The 18776-nt window shown below is 48.0% G+C and overlaps 1 protein-coding gene across 5 annotated transcripts in view; it reads left to right on the top strand.

Moving 5' to 3' along the window:
- Positions 1–6264: 6264 nt before the first annotated feature.
- Positions 6265–18776, top strand: part of DIP2C (disco interacting protein 2 homolog C) — a 362893-nt gene continuing 350381 nt past the window's right edge. For 4 of the 5 annotated variants that reach the window (XM_049705659.1, XM_033403064.2, XM_033403065.2 and 1 more), the window contains exon 1: positions 6266–6591. Coding sequence is in view for 4 of the 5 variants with exons in the window: in XM_033403064.2 (XP_033258955.1) it covers positions 6507–6591 (85 nt within the window). In the remaining variant the exon portion in view is untranslated. Of the gene's footprint in view, positions 6592–18776 lie in introns of all 5 variants that reach the window. The other variant, XM_033403063.2, reaches the window with a different exon arrangement.

The following is an 18776-nucleotide window of genomic DNA, read 5'->3' on the forward strand; positions in this document are numbered from 1 at the left end:
TTCCTGGAAGTACGAGCAGCATTGTACATGGTGCCCGGCAGGGGTTTCATGCCCGTCGCTTTGTAAAACTTTCCATGAATGACGGGCATCTTCTGAAATCCTTCATGACCCCATGCAAAGCAAATACAGTCATTTTGAATGATTCTTTGTCTTATTAAAAAAAAAAAAAAACCCAAAGAATATTAACATACAGAATAAACCCAATCGCCCAAGTCCAATTTTCCCCCTGAGATTCTCCAGGTTCTTGACTTTCTATCATCTGTCCTCCCAGACCAGCTTCAGGGTGGATGTAGCCACTATGGCTGAATCAGTGGTAACCCAAACGTCTGCCCCACAGATGTGCAGGAGGGGACACGGTGCCGACCTGGAGCCCTTTACAGGCTGGGTGCGCCAGCCCTTCGGGGCTGTAAGTGTTTGTGCTAATGGATCACAGCTACTCACTTTCCTGATGGGAGAAACTGTTGGTGGGTCCCCAGTGGGGACCAGCGACTGAGTGACACAGCTGTACAAAGGCTGGCCACCAGTTCTGTGGTGCTCCTGCCCCATCCATCTGTGGACCGGGCCACTGAGGCCTGCTCTTTCCCTCCTGCCCCGATGTGCTCACTTCCAAAAGGCTCCATTTTTAAGAGGATGCCCTCAATAAAGCATGTGCCCTGAACTCTCGTCTCAGGCTCTGCTTCTTAGGAACCCACCCTGCATCACCCGGTCCATTTACACAACTGTGAGCATTGCAAGGAGCTGAAGCCCCAGTCCCGACTAAGGTAAAACCTCCCGGTAACTGGGATCTGGCTGTGCTGTGCTGGTCCATCCTCTCCTGTTCTGCCCTGTCCCACAGTCAAAGCACGAGGTTTATCTTCTGATTCGGGGGAGGGTGCTGGCTGGCATGCCGAGGCCCTGGAGTGGTTGGGACCTTCTCAGCCCAGCTTGTGGTCAGTGGTGGGCAGTGTCAACGGCTCAATCTTTATTTTTATTTACTTTCATTGAGTGTGTGCGTGAGCTCACACAGACTGACTGCAAAGCACTGCTTTTAATTAACTTCACAACAAGATTCTGTGTTTTACACAATTAAATTTTTTAGGCTCCACTATGAACCTTGTGGTGGAGTTTTTCTTGGCAGAACAGATGCCCTTCAGGAATGTGCCTGACTCTCTCTCTCTATGTATTGATATATGTTTCCATTTTGAAGGGATGAGGTCAATTTTATAACTTTCTTTTATGATGCTATTCCACTTTGTGGACTTTTGATGGCAAAATTTTAGTCCTCAACCACTCCCTTCTTTTCTACTTCAGAAGCGTATGTTTTAACATCCAATAAAGTCTTATATCTTAGAATATTTGGTAAAATGTTTTTTAAAAACCTATGTGTCACTTGTCTCAGCCATTAATTGATATGAGTTCTGGGAATGACAATTAATTTTAACATTACCTTAATTAAGCCAGAGTGTAGTCAATCATACTTGGCAAAGGAAATATACTGTAAAAATATGATGCAATCTAAGACCAAACAGGAGTAATTTTTGGCTAATTGGTTGTTTTGTGCTATTCACAACACCATTAGCATGAGTGATTAGAATTCACTAAAATGATCAGAAGTAATTACATTATTGATAATTGTGTATTGATTTGTAATTACATATACAAGGAGACACTCAGACTATTTGTCCAAGATAAATTTCACACACTTGTTTTTCCATCAAGACACCTTTGACTCACAGTTGAATTCTCAGCACTTCCAGTTATGGTCTGGAAAATTAGACTAATTTTGCCGTGGGATTCTGTCTTTTTATATATATAAATTTATTTGTTTTATTTTTGGCTGCATTGGGTCTTTGTTGCTGCATGTGGGCTTCCTCTAGTTGCGGCGAGTAGGGGCTACTCTTTGTTGCGGTGTGCAGGCTTCTCACTGTGGTGGCTTCTCTTGTTGCAGAGCACGGGCTCTAGGAGCGTAGGCTTCAGTAGTTGTGGCTCACGGGCTCTAGAGTGCGGGCTCAGTGGTTGTGGTGCATGGGCTTAGTTGCTCCTCGGCATGTGGGATCTTCCCGGACCAGGTCTCGAACCCATGTCCCCTGCATTGGCAGGCAGATTCTTAAGCACTGCACCACTAGGGACGCCCTCTGTGGGATTACTTCTTACTCCTCTTTTGTGGGTACACTTGTTCTTAGGTGAATAGGTTGGATAGCTCTTACTTCTAGAGGAAGACAGTAGCCATAACAGAAATGCAAACACATGTGTGGTTCAGTGAATTCAGTCACATACACATTGTTTAGTTAATTCTATAGTGATGTGAAAAAATGTCACAAAAATGTTAACGATCTCTTTCATGCATAGAGTAGTTTCATTCAAGGGTTCACGCTGCTTTCTAAGTACTAATTCATTAAACCCAAACTTTCTGTGTCACATTGCTCACTTTTGCTCTTTCTTTAAACCTAACACTCTACCCAAGCTGAATTCCTGATAATATGGTAAGACCGAAATGAAACAGAACTAAAACGTGAATGGCCAGGCATAGTTCTGTAGGGAAATTCCAGTTTAAGAAGGTTCTGTTGTAACAGGGGCGTGAGCCCCCACTCCCTGGATTTATGATGTGCTCGGAGAATCCGAACAGAGTATTTGACAACCAGCTCTTCCTGCTCACTTCGGAAAAGGTAAAAATTTCTCGGAACTGGGATCCGTAGGAGAGAGCACGGCATGAACAAATTCTGCAGGAATCTGACTAGGAGTGAGAGGATCAACTCTCATCAGCAACAAGGCTTCGGGGCATCACCGGCGAGTTACCTGATTAATCAGCACCCCTTTACTACCCTCTTCCACCCCAACCAGGTTTTCTCAAGTCTAGAGCCCCAATACATGTGAGTAATGAAGTTTTCATTCAGAATTCGCTTGGAATTCGGTGAGACAGAACAAAATAGAGGTGAGGTACTGCAGGTTGGCAGAGGGGTAACAAATCCCCCACAGCAGACAGTCAAGACAGCGACAGAGGCCCCCCAGTGCTGGCTGTCACGGGGTTAATTACTCAATTACTGTTCTGTCCCTGCCCCTCTGTGGAACTCAAAACCGTGGAGGAGCAGAGGTAGCTCACGTGTCCCGTGTCAGCATCCCTCCAGTCCTGAGGCCTCGGGCTGGCTACCTCTCCAGCTTTTCTCTCCTAGACACCTACAGGTTTTGTACATGTCTCAGACCCTCTGGGATTTGTTATGTAAAAGCTGGCTTATTTCGCAAATTAAACCATGCTAGTGTGTTGATAAGTGCTAATGATGCCTAGCTCTTCCCAAGTAGCAGTCATGAGATGTCACAGTGGCTTTCTGAAGATAAGTGACCATAGTTCACAGGTGTAGCTCTGAGGATGGAATTTCAGGGCTTTCGGAGAGCTTTGGAAGCAAATAGCCCTTAGCAGGTATTCAATTCATTCTAATAAACCTCTGTTGGGTATTGTTATGCCCACCTTGACATCCACTTGAACCAGGTTTTTATACATGGAAACACACAAAGCATAACTGGGTTTTCACTAAGCGCCACTTTCATTGAGACTGGCCAGGACTGGAGCAGAAGGAGATGAAGGGAAATAGTCTTTCCCCTTTTCCAAGGCTGGATTGTACTTTGAGAAACAGTGTGCTGTTTATACGTCATTCAACACAGCGGGGGAATCACAGGTGGACTAGCTGCCCAGTAAGATGCACATGTTAAATACAAGCACCAGGAAGACCAGGTGGGAAGAGAGGTGTGTAGTTCCAGGTGGGAGATTAGGAAGGAAGGCTTCATGGAAGAGGTGGCATTTGACCCTGGACTTGGATGGGTGAAATCCGACGTGTGGCCATGACTTGGGTGGGGGAATAGGAAGAGGAGAGGCACACGTCAGCAAAAGAGATACAAGAAGGGGAGATGCCCCACAGGCAAGTGAGAACTCCTCAGGTGACCACAGGTGCATGCAGGGAGCGCAGGATAGAAAGTAGGGAAGGAAACTTTGTGTCTGTGAAGCCTTCAGTGTCAGATCAAGGAGTTCTTTGGTTTGTAGGCAGAGAACATTGTAGATGGTAGAGCAAGGGGACTGTAACCCATGGCAGCCACAGTAGGAAGATCAGAAGGGGAAAAACAGGGTAGGGACTCTGAGTGCCTGAATTAGGCAGTGGCAGTGGGCCTGTGGGGTGGATGTTACTGAAGCTTGACAACGGGCATGACTCAAAGCACGGAAACCAGGAGAAATGGGGGCTGCTCTCGAGTAAGAACACAGTAAGGGTGGGAGGCAAGTGGAGTTTGATTTCAGACATAACGTGTTTTGAAGACGTGGAAGGACTTCCAGATAAAGATGTGTCTCAGGACATTGGAAATGCCACGAACACTCTCCCAAGTGTACTTAGTAGTCATACAGAGACCTGCCCCAATGAAGACGCATCTGCTTGGAATCCAAGTTGACATTTGATGTGTTTAGTGTAACATAGTGGTTTTCTTTGGAACTAACCTCAGTTACAGCATCAGACATGGATGATCAAGACCCACCCACGAATTAAAGCAGAATACATAATTTTATTCTGATACCATCTGGACCTAGACTGACTTGACACACTCGATGTGTGGAATGCACAGGCCCACTTTGCTGTGAAGAAATGAGCGCAGAGATTTGCTCTGGAGACTGGGGTTTGAATCCTGGTTCTGCTGCATTTTATTTCTCTAAGGCCTTCACCTGTAGCCCCAAAGCCTCTTGAGGGCTCTCTGCCTCAGTGGTCTGTTTATCCTGAAAGGGGGAGAGACTGTGGTGGAGCATACCTGTGTGGCCCCCCACGTCCACTGGCTTTACGTCCAAGACCATAAAGCAGAGGTGTTTGGGGTTCGCCCATTTTAAGCTCATCATTGATCTGTATTAGATCAGTGAGACCTATGTAAGAAATGCCCACAGCTCTCTAGTGGTCACTGAGGAAGAAGGCTTGGTCGTTGTCCCCAGAGCTGTCACTCAGACTAATGAGAAAGATAAAGGCCAAGGATATAAGGGCAGAAACAAGTAGATAAGATAGTGGGAGCACAGTAAGGGGGAGGAGAGATTTTTCTGGAGTTGATGTTAGGGACGCTGTGGGAGCGTGTGGGCGGAGAAGGGGGGCACTCAGGGTGAAGGCCACTAGGTCTTCAGGAACCAGCTTGTGGGGGGCGCATGGTGTGACTGCAGATAGGGGCCAAGTGGTGGAGGGTCTGGAGTCTCCCATTAAGAGGGTGGACTTGTATTCAGTAGACAATGCAGGAAGTATTAAATTGCCTATTTTTGAAAGGGGAATAAATGCCACTGTGTTTCCGGAGCCACCTTCGGCCCCTCCTGCCACAGGGTCAAGCAGATGGTGGTGGTGGGGCCACCAGGAAGTCTGCGATAGGGGCTGAACTGGGAGGAGTGGGTCCGGAATGAAAATGACACGCGAGAGCCTTGAGGGGACAGGGAAGCAGAGGGTGTGTGAAGACTGAGGAAGACAGACAAACACTCCCGGGACTCTCCCCAGCCTGGATCATTAAGAAAATGGTGGAAGTTATTAGAAGCCAGGAGGAGGGGCTGGTTTGTGCAGTTCGGGGTTTGGGGGCATCTGGGTGACGTTATTCAGTTGGACAGTCGGAGGGGTGAGCTAGCCTCCCCAAACGGTCAGGACTGGAGGCCAGGTTTGGTGATGCCCCCAGAGATGACACCGGTGCGGTGGGGGCGGAAGAGAGAAGCGCGGAGGACGAGCCGTAGGGCCCTCGGGCGAGGGCGCGGGAAGACCTGCTGAGGACACGGAGCCCCGGGCTGAGGACGGGCCGGGGTATCAGGGCGAGCGTGCTCGGGCTGACCGGGAACGTGGAGATTCGGTGACCCATCTCTTCTCTAGCCGCCTTCATGGTGGGGAGACGGAGCCGAGGGAGAGGCACTGATTGTAGCCTCCGGGCCAGGCTGGCAGGTCCTAAATCAACGCGAATTAGGAACTTCCAGCCTACTCCTCTTTCCACAGCCCACGCTGTCTTTTACACCTCCCGCCCCCAACACACAACGTATTTATTAAAAAAAAAAAAAAAATTCAGCCCGCAAAGACCCGGAACGCCGAGGCCGGGGGCTCCAGCAGGTATTTTTCTGCCTTAGGCCTGGGTAGGCGAGGGCCGTGCCGGGGTGGGGGAGGCCCCGCTGTGCCGGTGTGCGAGCCCCGCGCCCCCGGGAGCGCGCGCTGCGCCGGCCCGCCCTCCGTCCCCGGTGCGCGTCCCCGCCCGGCCCAGCCCCGGAGCGCGTGCCCCCGCCGCCCCCGCCCCGTGCGCGCTCTTCGCCGTCACGCGCGCGCCGCGGAGCCGCCCGGTGGAGCGGCGGTGGGCGCGCTCCGGGCGGGACGGGGGCGCGGGCGCGGGCGCGAGGCCTTCGTGCCGGGGCCGCGCGGAGGAGGCACCGGGGAGGAGCGCGCTGCGCCGCCGCCCGGCCTGCCGCCGCTCGGTGCGGGTCCGCGGGGCGCGAGGAGCGGCGAGACCGCGGCCTGGAACAAAGGGAGGCCGGCTGGGGCGGGGGCGTCGCGAGCATGGCGGACCGCAGCCTGGAAGGCATGGCGCTGCCCCTGGAGGTGCGGGCCCGGCTGGCCGAGCTGGAGCTGGAGCTGTCGGAAGGTAACAGGCCCCGCGCTCAGCCGGCCGCGCTGTCACGGGGGCCGGGGCGCGGGCGGGCGGGCGGGGGTCTCGGCGCGGTGCGAGCGCGGCCCCCGCCCTGCGGCTCCGCGTCGTCGGCCGCGGCCCCGGCGCCGGGGCCCTGGGGAGCCGGACGGGGCCGCGGGGCTGGGGGCGCAGCCGGGGCGCAGGACGGGGCCGCGGGGCTCGGGGCGCAGCCGGGGCGCAGGACGGGGCCGCGGGGCCCGGGGCGCAGCCGGGACGCAGGACGGGCCGCGGGGCCGGGGCGGCCTCGCGCGCGGCCTGGCGGACGGGGCCGTGTCCTTGGTGCGCGTCCGAGCGCTGCCCACCGCGGCCGGGCCGGGGGCGGTTCCGCGTTGCGCGGCCTGAGGCTCCGCGGGCCTCGTTCTAATGCGAAACTTGTCTTTGGACTTGAGGTTTGACCGCCGGTGTCCGAGGCATCCTGGCTGGACCGGGATAGTACTACTATTGTTCCCGTCCGCTGGGATGCGAAGGTTGGGTGAAATTGGAAAGCCTCCTCCCTCAGGCCAGGGTCTGTGGCGCGTTCCCATCGTCCCATACTTAGAATTTGTGACAGATTTGCCACAGTGATTTCATGGAGTGTTATATACGGTTTCTTATTTGCTCTTAATGGTGGGATCATGTGCTCAGCTGTCATAAGTTTCAGATCGGATTTTGCTGTCTTAAAAAAAAACAACCCACTGAAGTTCCGAAATGTTGAATGTTTAATATAGATTTAGAATTCACCCAGCTCACCCTGGGAAGGCCACTAATACACTGTGGGGTGGGGATAGGCCGGCTTGTCTCGAATTTATATTTGGAGCAGTTTAGTGGTGAACTTGTATGTGTGTGTGTGTGTAACGGTTTTGTGGGGCTGGCAGCCAGAAAGTAAATTCATTCGTGCCAGTTTTCATCAGCAGGGAGAAGCTGGTGTTGACCGTATGGTTTCCTTTTTAACACTTTCAGGGCGAAGAAGGGGGTACAGGTGGGGGCCTGGGGTGAAGTGTCTTTTCAGATGTCACAGACTGGAGATGTTTCTGTTTCACATTTGGGGTTCTGCAGGGTTCTGTAATGCTCAACTGTCCCATAGGAGGAGACCGTTTCCTGGACTCTGTGCTCAACAGACACTGTTCTGAAGGGTTGTAGATGATGAGGGTGTTGCTGGTACCTCAGTGCAGTGCCCAGCTGGGCGAACAGTACTTAGGTTTACACTGGTGGATAAGGTGTGCAGTGTGGACAGATTGCTTGGAGGGATGAAGTGCCCATTGGAAAATATTTGCCCAAGTTCTTTGATTTTGTCAATGTTCACATGGGTTTTTCTCCCTCACTTTACAGGCCCCCGTAGCTGTGCACCACAGTTGTGTTATTTACAACACCGTATCATTCATGCATTCTCTCCAGACAAGCACTTCTGCTATGTCTGTATTATACTGGTGTTAAGTGTCAGTACCCTACCTGTGTTGGCAAAGCGGGAAGCTGTCTGAACTCACCAGGAGCCCTCCACCTCCCCCATCGGTCTGGGATGGGCTCACATTTGCTTCTGCACATCTGGGACAGTGCGTGGTCCCTGGTGGGAGTGCCTGCTTGTGGACGTGGACACTCACCTGCTAGATTGCACTCACCTGTCACCATCAGTCACTCCTAGAATGTGTCCCTGTTGTCCAGGGGATGGCAAACCACTTTAGACCAAGGTGTGCTTAGCCTAGTTCTCTGTGAATTTCTTGTGTCCCTACAGATTTTTAAAAAGGGTTTAATGAGTTTCTTATTGAGTGTCTGGGCAGAGAAAGGGGTGTGTGTTTGCATATGGGAATCACATTATTGTTTTTCTCTCTCTCTAAACTCTGCTAGGCCTGGCTGCCTCACCCAAGAGTAAGAGTCAGAGGGTTGTTGCTTTGGCCACCCAGCCTCAGCCCACATCTCCCCGCTTTAGCTGTGTCATCTTTGACTTGCTTTGTCCATGCTGAGTCGATTGGGTCTCTCTTTAAGGTCATTTGGAATTTTGTGTCTTGTGACTACGTAGAGTCGTTTTACTGTCTTAAATTAGATGAATCAACTTGTTTTCCAGTATTGCTTAATAGCAACCAAAGAATGGAGGGATCAGAAATCTGTGCCTCTTTACATTTTAGAACTTAAAATCCCCCAACATAGCCACTTTCAAAGTGAAAAGTTAAAACAGCTTTTAATGCCCAGTTATTTAAGCATATTGCTTTCATATTTTATCTCAATCAGGATTCATGTGGAGAGAATTCTTTAAATTAGTCTTCATCGTTTTATTAAAATATCAGAACATACTGTGGAAACGTGTGGACGTTCCAGTGCTCACTTCCTACAAAGGAGCATGGGAAAACAATTCCATTTTAAGCACATAATGTAGGTTGAAAAAAGAGTAGACTCCTCTTTCAAAGTTCCTATATGGCCTGCCAGCTGTTAATGGTTGTATATCTTATCTAGATTAGTAGATGCCGGTCCAGTTTTGGTTTGCACTGTCTGCTCGTGCTGCTACACACACTTAGGTTATTTTATTTTATGGGTCACTGTTTGGTAGAGGGTTGCAGATTGACTTCTTGGCTGCAGAAGTCAGATTTTCACTTTCCTGCCCTGCTGGTTGCCTCCTCTTTTCTTTCCACTGTCTGTTGCTACCCAATGCTTCCCTCTTGGGGGAAAACTGGGCTGCTCTCCCTGCAGATCTGGTGCCAGCAAAGAACAGGAGATTTCTGTGGGGAGATGTGGTGGCTGCCCCTCCTGTGGGCAGTAATGGCCTCCAATCCACGGGTCCGGGTAAAGTCTTTGGTGTGGAGCCAGGGGTTGTCGGTCTGGTGAATTCTTGGGACTCAACGTGAAATGGAGAGGAAGCCAGTGAGCTGGCTGGTTGCTGGGTGCCAGGTGGGGTAGCGGTGGCTCTTTTCTTCACACACTTTTCCCTGAATCATTTTTTTCTTCCCTTCCCTTCCCTTCATTCTTGCCTTTTGGAATCATGCATTTTTCTATTTGGCTTTCAGAGGGCCCCCAAGTAGTTTCATTAATATGTAAATAGACATTATTTGGCTTAAGGAAAAACTTTAAATGGAAACACTGGCAAAGCAGAGAGGAAACAAAATTTCTCAATAAAGACAGACTCATGTCTTATTTTAAAAAAAATCAGTTGTTGATTGAACTTCAGCAATAAGTTTCTGTGTTAACTGACGGCTTGTGTCCTGGGCTGTACACACCCTGGACTTGCACCTGTAGACGATATCATCCCACTGTTTCAGGAGTGGTTGAATTCTTATTTTGGTAGGACTTTGGGAAATTGCCTCGTGATGTATGTAGCCTGTGAAAACTGTTTGGTGTTTGCAGAAGAGAAGCCCGTTAGCTTTCTACTTTGTGGCTTTTGAATTGTGAGTGTGTTTACTAACTTCCTAACTCTTGCTTATGGGAGTTACTCAGTTTGTAAGGTACAGAATTACTGCAACTATTAGTTATGTTCTGTACTCGAGTCCAACTTAACATTTTCTAGTAAGTGTGAAACTACTCAAGGAAGGAGGTGCATGCTGTCGTTCTTTGTGTTGATCAAGGAACCAGTGATTTTTTAAATTGCAGGTGAGCAATTCACATGCAGCTGGCATAATCCTGTCACCAGAGTAAAATCTTGGTTGGAAGGTTTGTAGATTTGGGTGTGTGTGGCATTTTCAGGGCTTCCAGCACAATATAGCAGATACGCTTAGCTCTAGAACGTCAGTTCTGTCTCCATCAGCCCCTGTGCTTTTCTTGGAGGTCCCTGTGGCTGCAGAGGTGGCCGCCCAAACTGAAGCCTGGGACCACCTTCCAGGGTCCGGGAGAGGAGACCTGCTGTCTCTCATGCAACCCAAATGTTCTCATTGAAAGGAAATAGTGGACTCTGGAAAGCAAATGTGTGAAAAAATACTTTCTTCTAGAGTCTTGTTGATAATTTGTTGTCATCGGGAGGGGAGGAGGGAAGGGGTCAGTAGATTCAGGGAATAGCTGAGCCACTCCCCCGGGGATCAGACCTCACCATTGTTAAGAAAACCTGTTCGCTCTGTCACATCGTCTCAAAGCTGCCCCCAGTAGCTGTACGTATTGTGGTGAATGAAATAGACTACTTGGCTTGATAAATCTAAAAGATTGTTATCTGAATTAAAAATATGTACAAAATGGCAGCATTGATATGTGTGGGATGTGAAATGTGTGGACTTGAATTTTAAGAGTTATTCAGAGTTATGAAAATAGTTAAATTTGAATGTTCTTTTCTTGATGAATAAATATAGATGTCAAATTTAGCCAGGAAATTAAAGGCACACATTAAAGGCACTGATGTGTAAGGTTGCTCCCAATGCTCAAAAGATCTTTGTGGTGCTGTAGTCATGCTCAGAGCTGAATGCTGTGAGGTCACAGCTGTAACAACGACTCTATTTTGTTTCATTCTGGGCCCACTGGCTTTATATTCTTGTTATGGTTTGGAGGCTACAAGCTGTTGGATGATATGAGTCACTTTTTGCCTTCCTCCTCCCAGCCTTTTTCACATGGGTTGTCTCTTTTTTTAGAGCTGATTTTTTTCTTTTAAAGCAGTGATTTATGGGATGAGTTGTAGCGTTCTTCTGAATTGCAAAGAGAATGTATTGGATAATCTTCATTTTGATGTCATGTATATAGACTGACTCACCAGTTCAAATCCTAGTCATATTAAGATTCTCATAATTACTCAGGTACCTGACTAAAAGCAGATTCTCACCTGCAGTTATTGGCTTGGTTTCGCACATCATTGTTTATCCTGGTACACGGAAGGCACCTCAGGGGATGCGATGGGCTCTGGCCACTGTTTACTGTTCCTGTTCTCCGGTCTCTCCGTCTGTATGCCTCTACTTTCAAGGTTGCCCGTGTTCATTTTCCTTCTTTCATGAGCTTTTCGTGTGCCCTACGAAAGTTACCTACTGTCATTGCCAGTGCTGTGTTCTGCTGAGAGGGTCAAAACCTTGTCATGTCTCAAAAGAAGCAGTTGCCTCCGTTTGTTCTTGATAATAAATAGCGCCCTCAAAGGGGAGGATCTAATTGAGAACCCCAGCTGGTGGGGGAAGAACATAGGCGTCAGGTTTGTACGTATATGGCACTTTCTTCAGGACCCAGCAGGGTGTTAATGTTCATAAGCCCTTAAGACAAATAAAGTGGGAAAGGCTAAGATATTGAGCTGTAAAAGTCAACATGACAAGCAGCCTTCTTTTGTGGGGTGGGGGACTGGGGAGGTTGCTCTTTAATTCTGTTGCTGTTGAATATTGTGGAGAATGAAATGTGCTCTCTGTGCTGAGAATCACAAATTGAGGTGGTTCTTTACCAAATGCTTCGTGCAGTAGGTTCAAAAAATCCGGGAAAAAACGACCGAAGATAGTGAGGACTGAGAGATTCTGTGATTGATAGTGGGTTAAATAGATCTTTTTCTTCTGGGCTGCCGGTTTTAAATATTTTTTTTTTTTGCTTATTAAGTTGGAAACTTTCTGTGTCCTCATGAAAAGATTGAAGACTGCGGGTCAGATCCAAACTAGTTCTGTCGGCACCAGCGAGAGCAATTCCTTAGATATTTGTCCGCAATTATGCACAATTAATTTTTTTTTTTACTGAATTATCTGGTTAGTCAAGTCACATATTCTATTTTTTTAATTAGAGGAATACTCTAACATTTTAAAATTATGAAGTTAAAAAACTCATATGTAAATATGTCCCCTCTTTGTTGTGGGCGGCTTCACACCCACCAGCCTCAGGTCTGAGCCTCTGGCCAAGGAGGAAGGCAGTTCCCTGCTGGACACTTGGTCCTGAGTGTCTAATTAAAACCAGAAAAGTGAGTCTCTCGTGTTCTGACCATGTGTCTTACCAGTGCAGCTTGCCATGTGTCAGGAGTTTATAAAACATGTTAAGCTTTAGTGGGGAGAGGCCCACACATCTCAGTTTCCACGCGGCAGGTCTTAATCCGCCGTTGTGGCTTTGTTCCTGCCACTCCCTCGAGTCGGCAGAGCCACATGTCCGGACCGCTTCACTCTCGGGAAGAACACAGACCTCCACATCGAGCCCTGTCCCCTTCCTGGCCAAGCCCAGAGTCATGTCCCTGTGAAGATGCAGGTGGCGTGGGTCTAGCTGACCAGCTCTCTAAGGAAGCGCTTCCTGGCCAGTTTACCTGAAATGAAAACAGAAATGTAAACTGTGTTGTTACTAATTAACCTTATCAGGAGATTCTGGGTCTTTATGAATAAAGTAGATAAATGGAGATTACATGCTTTATTGCAAATAGAGCACATCCAGTTATGTCAGTGTCACAATACCTGACAAAATATAGCTTATAAACCTTCACAGAAGGATAAGAGCAGTCACAGAGCCTGATGCTGTCAGGGGACAGGAAGGGGTGAAATCTGGAGTTGGCCAGTTGCTTTAGGAAGGACAGGTTCACTCTGGAGCCATCGGTCTGAGGGGCTGGATTTGGTGCAGTGGGCACTGAAAGCACAAAAATCCGTGTTTAACTTGTGCGTGACCTTCTTCTGTGCTTCTTGAACCTCTTTGGGTCTTTTTCTAAATCCTGTTTGGAGATTTGTGTGAAGATCTTGAGATTCTCATGTGAGTGTCCACTGAGAAGTCTTTCTATGGATTTTCCTACGTTGGGAGGGCCTGTCCGGGGCTCTGCAGTCGTGGCATCACCCCGGATAAGCCACCAGGCTCTCCCAGTTTTGGTGTCCTCAGCTGTCAGATAGGGTTAAGAACTCTGCCTTTGGGATGGTGGTGGGGGTCAGCGAGGCAGAGTCACAGTATCTGCTCCATAAATATCCGGCCCTGCAGTTTCCCTCTGAGGTGCTGTCACTGGGACAGAGTTCCCTGCCCTCCCGCCGCCTCCCCAGTTTATCCAGGTGATTTGAGTTACAGTGGCCTTCGGAGAAAAGCAGTGGAGAGGCGGCATAGGCCCGGGTGCGGGAAAGCACTTTCACTTTCCTGTGCTTGGAGGGTGCACCTCTTAATAGATGCTATCTGGGCACTTACCCTGTGCTAGGATAGCTTCAGAGCTGCAATGCCTCTTTTTTTTTTTTTTTTAAAGATAAAACTTCCTTTCTGGTGGACTCTTTGTGTCAATATTCCTGGAATCCCTTTTTCAGCCCCTTTACTTTTCAAGAGAATAGTTGGGGAAAGGTGTCCTAGGTCAGATTCAAGTCCAGGTGTGTCCAGAAGGACGTCCTTTTAGGCTGTAATCATCGAATCTCAGGACCATGTGTGGACCTCCAATCAGAGTTGTTCCAGAGCTTCGTGGAGGAAGTGCCTGACCATCTCCTGCAGTCCCCTCACCACAGTGCCCCCAGGATGAAACACAGAGCTCCACCGCTGTGACTGTGGGAAGTGTCCTCCTGGAGGTGTGTGTCCCCCTGCCCTCAGTGTGTGTGGAGAGGGACTGAGCTGGCTCCCCTCTCGTCATGCCCCCGTGTCCTGTGCTGAGACAAGTGCACGTAGATGCTACCCAACAGGCCACATAGGTGGGATTGCGTGAGGCTGGGCAGCTCTGAGAGGCCAGGTCAGAGCCAGGGCTCACCGTGGCAGTGGACCCGGGGCTCTGTGCCCCCCGCCCAACACCTGTAACAGATCCTGGGCTTTTATCATTTACGATCACCCTGGCAGTTATGTCAGTTGAGGGCCGTGTGGGTTTGTGAGTGAGTGGGATCTTTTTCTTATCGACTTTCATAAGCTGCTTCTTTTAAAATAAAAACCAGAGATAGTTTGAAGCCCCCCCTGCCCCCGCTGTGAATTTAATGGTATCACAGAAGTTATGGCTTCAGTTACGTGTAAAAACAACTGAAGAGTAACACCAAGTACTAAGGTGGAGCTGTACTTCAGGATAGCTTAAGTGAGCATCATTGGGCTTTGAAACATCTTTTGTTTTTTTCTTGTTTTGATGAACGTGATGGATGCTTGAAGGCTGTTGAGATTTAGTAATGTAAAGTAGTCTTTAAGGAGCTCTTTAAGCAAGGGTGCAATTCCATTAAACTTAAGTCATTAAAATACACCTATTTAGGGACTTCCCTGGCGGTCCAGTGGTTAAGACTTAGCCTTCCAGTGCAGGGGGTGCGGGTTCAATCCCTGGTCAGGGAGCTAAGATCCCACATGCCTCCCGGCCAAAAACCAAAACATAAACAGAAACAATGTTGTAACAAGTTCAATAAAGACTTTAAAAATGGTCCACATCAAAAAATATCTTAAAAAAAAAAAACAAAAACCAACCACCTACTTAAACCCAAGGAAATAGTGTATCAACTTGCCAGGGTGGAAACTTTGTTACTAATGTTACTAAGGTACATTAGAATGTACCACATGCTTACAAGTTACTGTTGCAGTGCCTGTCCTGTAGGGAAATTCTGTCAACCTGAGACTTGGTGTTTGGGTGGGTTTTGTTGTTTCATTTTGCTTTTAGCTCAAGTGAATATAGTCTTATTGCAAATGGTGGGGCTAGGCTTCCCCCACCAAGCACAACATTGACCTGGGCCAAATGAGAAATAGCGCTTGGGGTTATTTTGCTGTTGCTATCAGAGTTCAGACTTCGAGAATTTCTGTTACTTGTACATAAATTAATACGAAAAGGAAGTAGAATTCTGCCTCCCTGTTTTAGATGGTGGCGAATTATTATTTAGCTACCATACCAGTAAAGGATTTTCTAATGGCTGTTGGTATTTTAGAATTTCTTTCCTGTTATTCGGAAGATCTGGCCTGGGACACGGGGAAGAACGTAGCCTTGATTTTGCTGTTTCCTTCATGACATGTTGAATTTGACACAAATAGGATTCTGGATGAAATCTGCCCTTTATGGAAAGTGTCTAAGTAAAACAGGCTTTCTGAAAGTGTTGTACAATATTCTGTCTCCCGTGGATACAGAGGAGCAAAGCCATGGGGAAGGAACGTGGGCAGAGGTTCCTTGGATGGGCTGCCATTCCTCGGGTGATGGGCATCTGCTGTTGGGGGTGCCTACCACAGATGGAAAGCTCACAGGCTGACTGTGTCATTGCGGTCACAGGGCAGGTTTCATCACTATCACTAATTCTTGAAAGATGATGTGGGGTGGGGAGCAGTATTTAGAACACTAGCATTCCTTGAAACAAAGATATGAAATAAAGCTTATACATCTCATGGTGCCTTATAGCTTTTAACTGCTTTCATATTGACCTTTTTTTAGTCCTTTGAAAATATTTTCTAAGGAAATGACATTAGCTTCTCTGTATAGATGAGGAGACTTCAAATGATCAGAAACTCATCACGAGCCTAGAATCTTGGCTTCCCGACACATTTTCACCATCACGAGTGAACTGAACCACCGAGCTGCTTCCTTTTGAAGCATGATGGGGATCCTGTCTTCTCCTGTGAGATCAGCAGCAGGAGCTCTGTGGAGTCTTGGGTGCTCTCGGGAGTGTGGGCCGTGGGCAGCGCCCTCCCCAGCAGCCTGTTCCAAGTCAGTGAGGAAATCAAGACGAATTTCCCTTGCATGTGGTTGTAACGGGTGGAGGCTTATGCTGCATGTTTTCTTAGCTGGCTGCCCCTAAACTTTGCATTTAAGATCGAATCTGTCATCTAGGGGATGAATATATGGGTGTTCTCTGTACAGCTCTGTTTTCTGTATGTTTGAAATTTTTTTGTTTCTCATGGAAGATGAACATCCTTTATTTATGAAAAAAATTTCTTTTTTTGGCTGAGTTGTGTCTTCGTTGCTGCACGCAGGCTTTCTCTAGTTGTGGCGAGTGAGGGCTACTCTTCGTTGCGGTGCGCGGGCTTCTCATTGCAGTGGCTTCTCTTGTTGGGGAGCACGGGCTCGAGGTGTGAGAGCTCAGTAGTTGTGGCTTGCGGGCTCTAGAGTTGTGGCGCATGGGCTTAGTTACCCCGCGGCATGTGGGATCTTCCCGGACCAAGGCTCAAAGCCGTGTCCCCTGCATTGGCAGGCGTATTCTTAACCACTGCGCCACCAGGGAAGCCCCGGAACAGCATCCTTTAGAATCAGGAGGCTGGATATGATATGGCTTATCTGAAATCTTAATCGTTTTGGTCAAGAGACGATGCTGTTAGTTCTTGTGTTGTTTCTGGGAAAAATATTCTACATGAGGTTCCAGGAATAACCTCTTCAGTGTCTCTGCGAGAGTGACCTCTCTCAAAGCTCCCTATTACTAACCAGGATGATGGCGATCATGGTTAAGCCGCCACCAATCACTTACAAGGCAATCAATCTTAGGTCTTTTATGTAGAGTGCTTTTATTCGAAGTGGAGTGCCTGTCTGACCTTCTCCAGGCCTTGCAGGGATGCAGACCACGTCTAATGGATGTGATCCACCCTCATCTCTGGTCCCCAGAGAACCGGAGTCGTGTCAGTAGGAGCGGACAGTGCATAACTCGGATTTTTAAATCAGATGTTGCAAATTGATGTCTTTTTTGGCGTGAACAAAGTCTGTTATCTCTGTTTATGGGGGAGGACGCTTACATGTCTCAGGCCACCACTCACTGATTGTTCACGTGTGCTAAGCACTGCATTAAGTGTCTTACATAGATTACCTTTTTTTTTTTCTGCGGTACGCGGGCCTCTCACTGTTGTGGCCTCTCCCGTTGCTGAGCACAGGCTCCGGACATGCAGGCTCAGCGGCCATGGCTCACGGGCCCAGCCGCTCCGCGGCATGTGGGATCTTCCCGGACCGGGGCACGAACCCGTGTCCCCTGCATCGGCAGGTGGACTCTCAACCACTGCGCCACCAGGGAAGCCCTGTTATTTTATTTTTTGTTCCTTGAGTGGAAGTTATTTAGTGATTACTCATAATTGTGAAAATAGTCTAGTGATTAGAGGATCTTGTTAGGACAAATCTATGTCTCCTTTCTTTTATGTAAATAAAAAAATCTTAATCCAGGGAAGTGTTGGCAGGAATGACCATGTATAAAGTGGATAAGATTTTTGTGTGACATGGTCACCCTGGGATATTGTCTCAGGAATTTTCTAGAGCATCCATCTTTATTCTCATTAGTTTACACCCTCCCCGTTCCCTGATTATTTCCATTTGCACCAGAAATTTGAATACAAGTGTGTCCAAGATGGTACTTGTATGTGTGTGCATGTATCATGCCTTTTTGCTATAAGATGGACTGTTTAAATAGTGCTTCTGGACACTGACAACTTGGTCAGAAGACCGGTAGCTCCTCATTAATAAAGGTAGATGTTCTAGTATCAGGAAGCCCTGAATACATTCTGTGTTATAGTAAATAAATAAATCCCAGAACAAAGATGGTTTTGTGTACTATGTATTTGCCATGATTTTCTTGTAAGAACTGTGAATGTTTCACCCACTTATCAGAAATCCCATGACTAGCTTAAACAGAGAACATGGATTATTCTGTCTCCAGATCATTTTCATGTATTTATGATCACACCTGTTCTATTAGCTGTGAAAGCCATCAGTCTTGGCCTAGCTGGGCCTATGCTGATAGAATTAAGGGAAACAAGATCATTTCCAGCTTGTTTTAAACCTAAAGCTGCCCGTTATCTGCATAATAGCCCAATCTTTTTTTTTTTTTTGTGGTACGTGGGCCTCTCACTGTTGTGGCCTCTCCCGTTGCAGAGCACAGGCTCCAGATGCGCAGGCTCAGCAGCCATGGCTCACGGGCCCAGCCGCTCCATGGCATGTGGGATCTTCCCGGACCGGGGCACGAACCCGTGTCCCCTGCATTGGCAGGCGGACTCTCAACCACTGCGCCACCAGGGAAGCCCTAGCCCAGTCTTTAAAAACGATACAATTTGACTTTTAGTGGATTATAATTAATGTGGTTATCTATGGCTGAATCATTTCACTGCATTGTGAATTAACTATTTTTTGATTTTTTCATAATACAGATCCGATCCAGAAGATGGGCTGTAGGCTCGGAGTGATAACATTGTAACTTAGACTAACTCCTGGTTTCTCTGGGATGATAACCATACAGTCGTATATTTAATACCCGTTTTTCACGTTGTTCTCAATTCTGAGTCCCTACTGGTCATCCCTTTCACTCACATTCTTTCCTTTCTTCTCCCTCCATCCTTCTTCTATTTTGTTGTCTTTCACCCACAGACCCTCAGTATATGGTGGATGTGTGTGTGTGTGGTGGGGTCCTGACTGCTGTGGATTTTTGATGACCTGTGGAAATGACTTT

The sequence above is a fragment of the Orcinus orca genome, chromosome 2 (genome assembly GCF_937001465.1).
Source record: "Orcinus orca chromosome 2, mOrcOrc1.1, whole genome shotgun sequence".
NCBI classification, from domain to species: Eukaryota; Metazoa; Chordata; class Mammalia; order Artiodactyla; family Delphinidae; genus Orcinus; species Orcinus orca.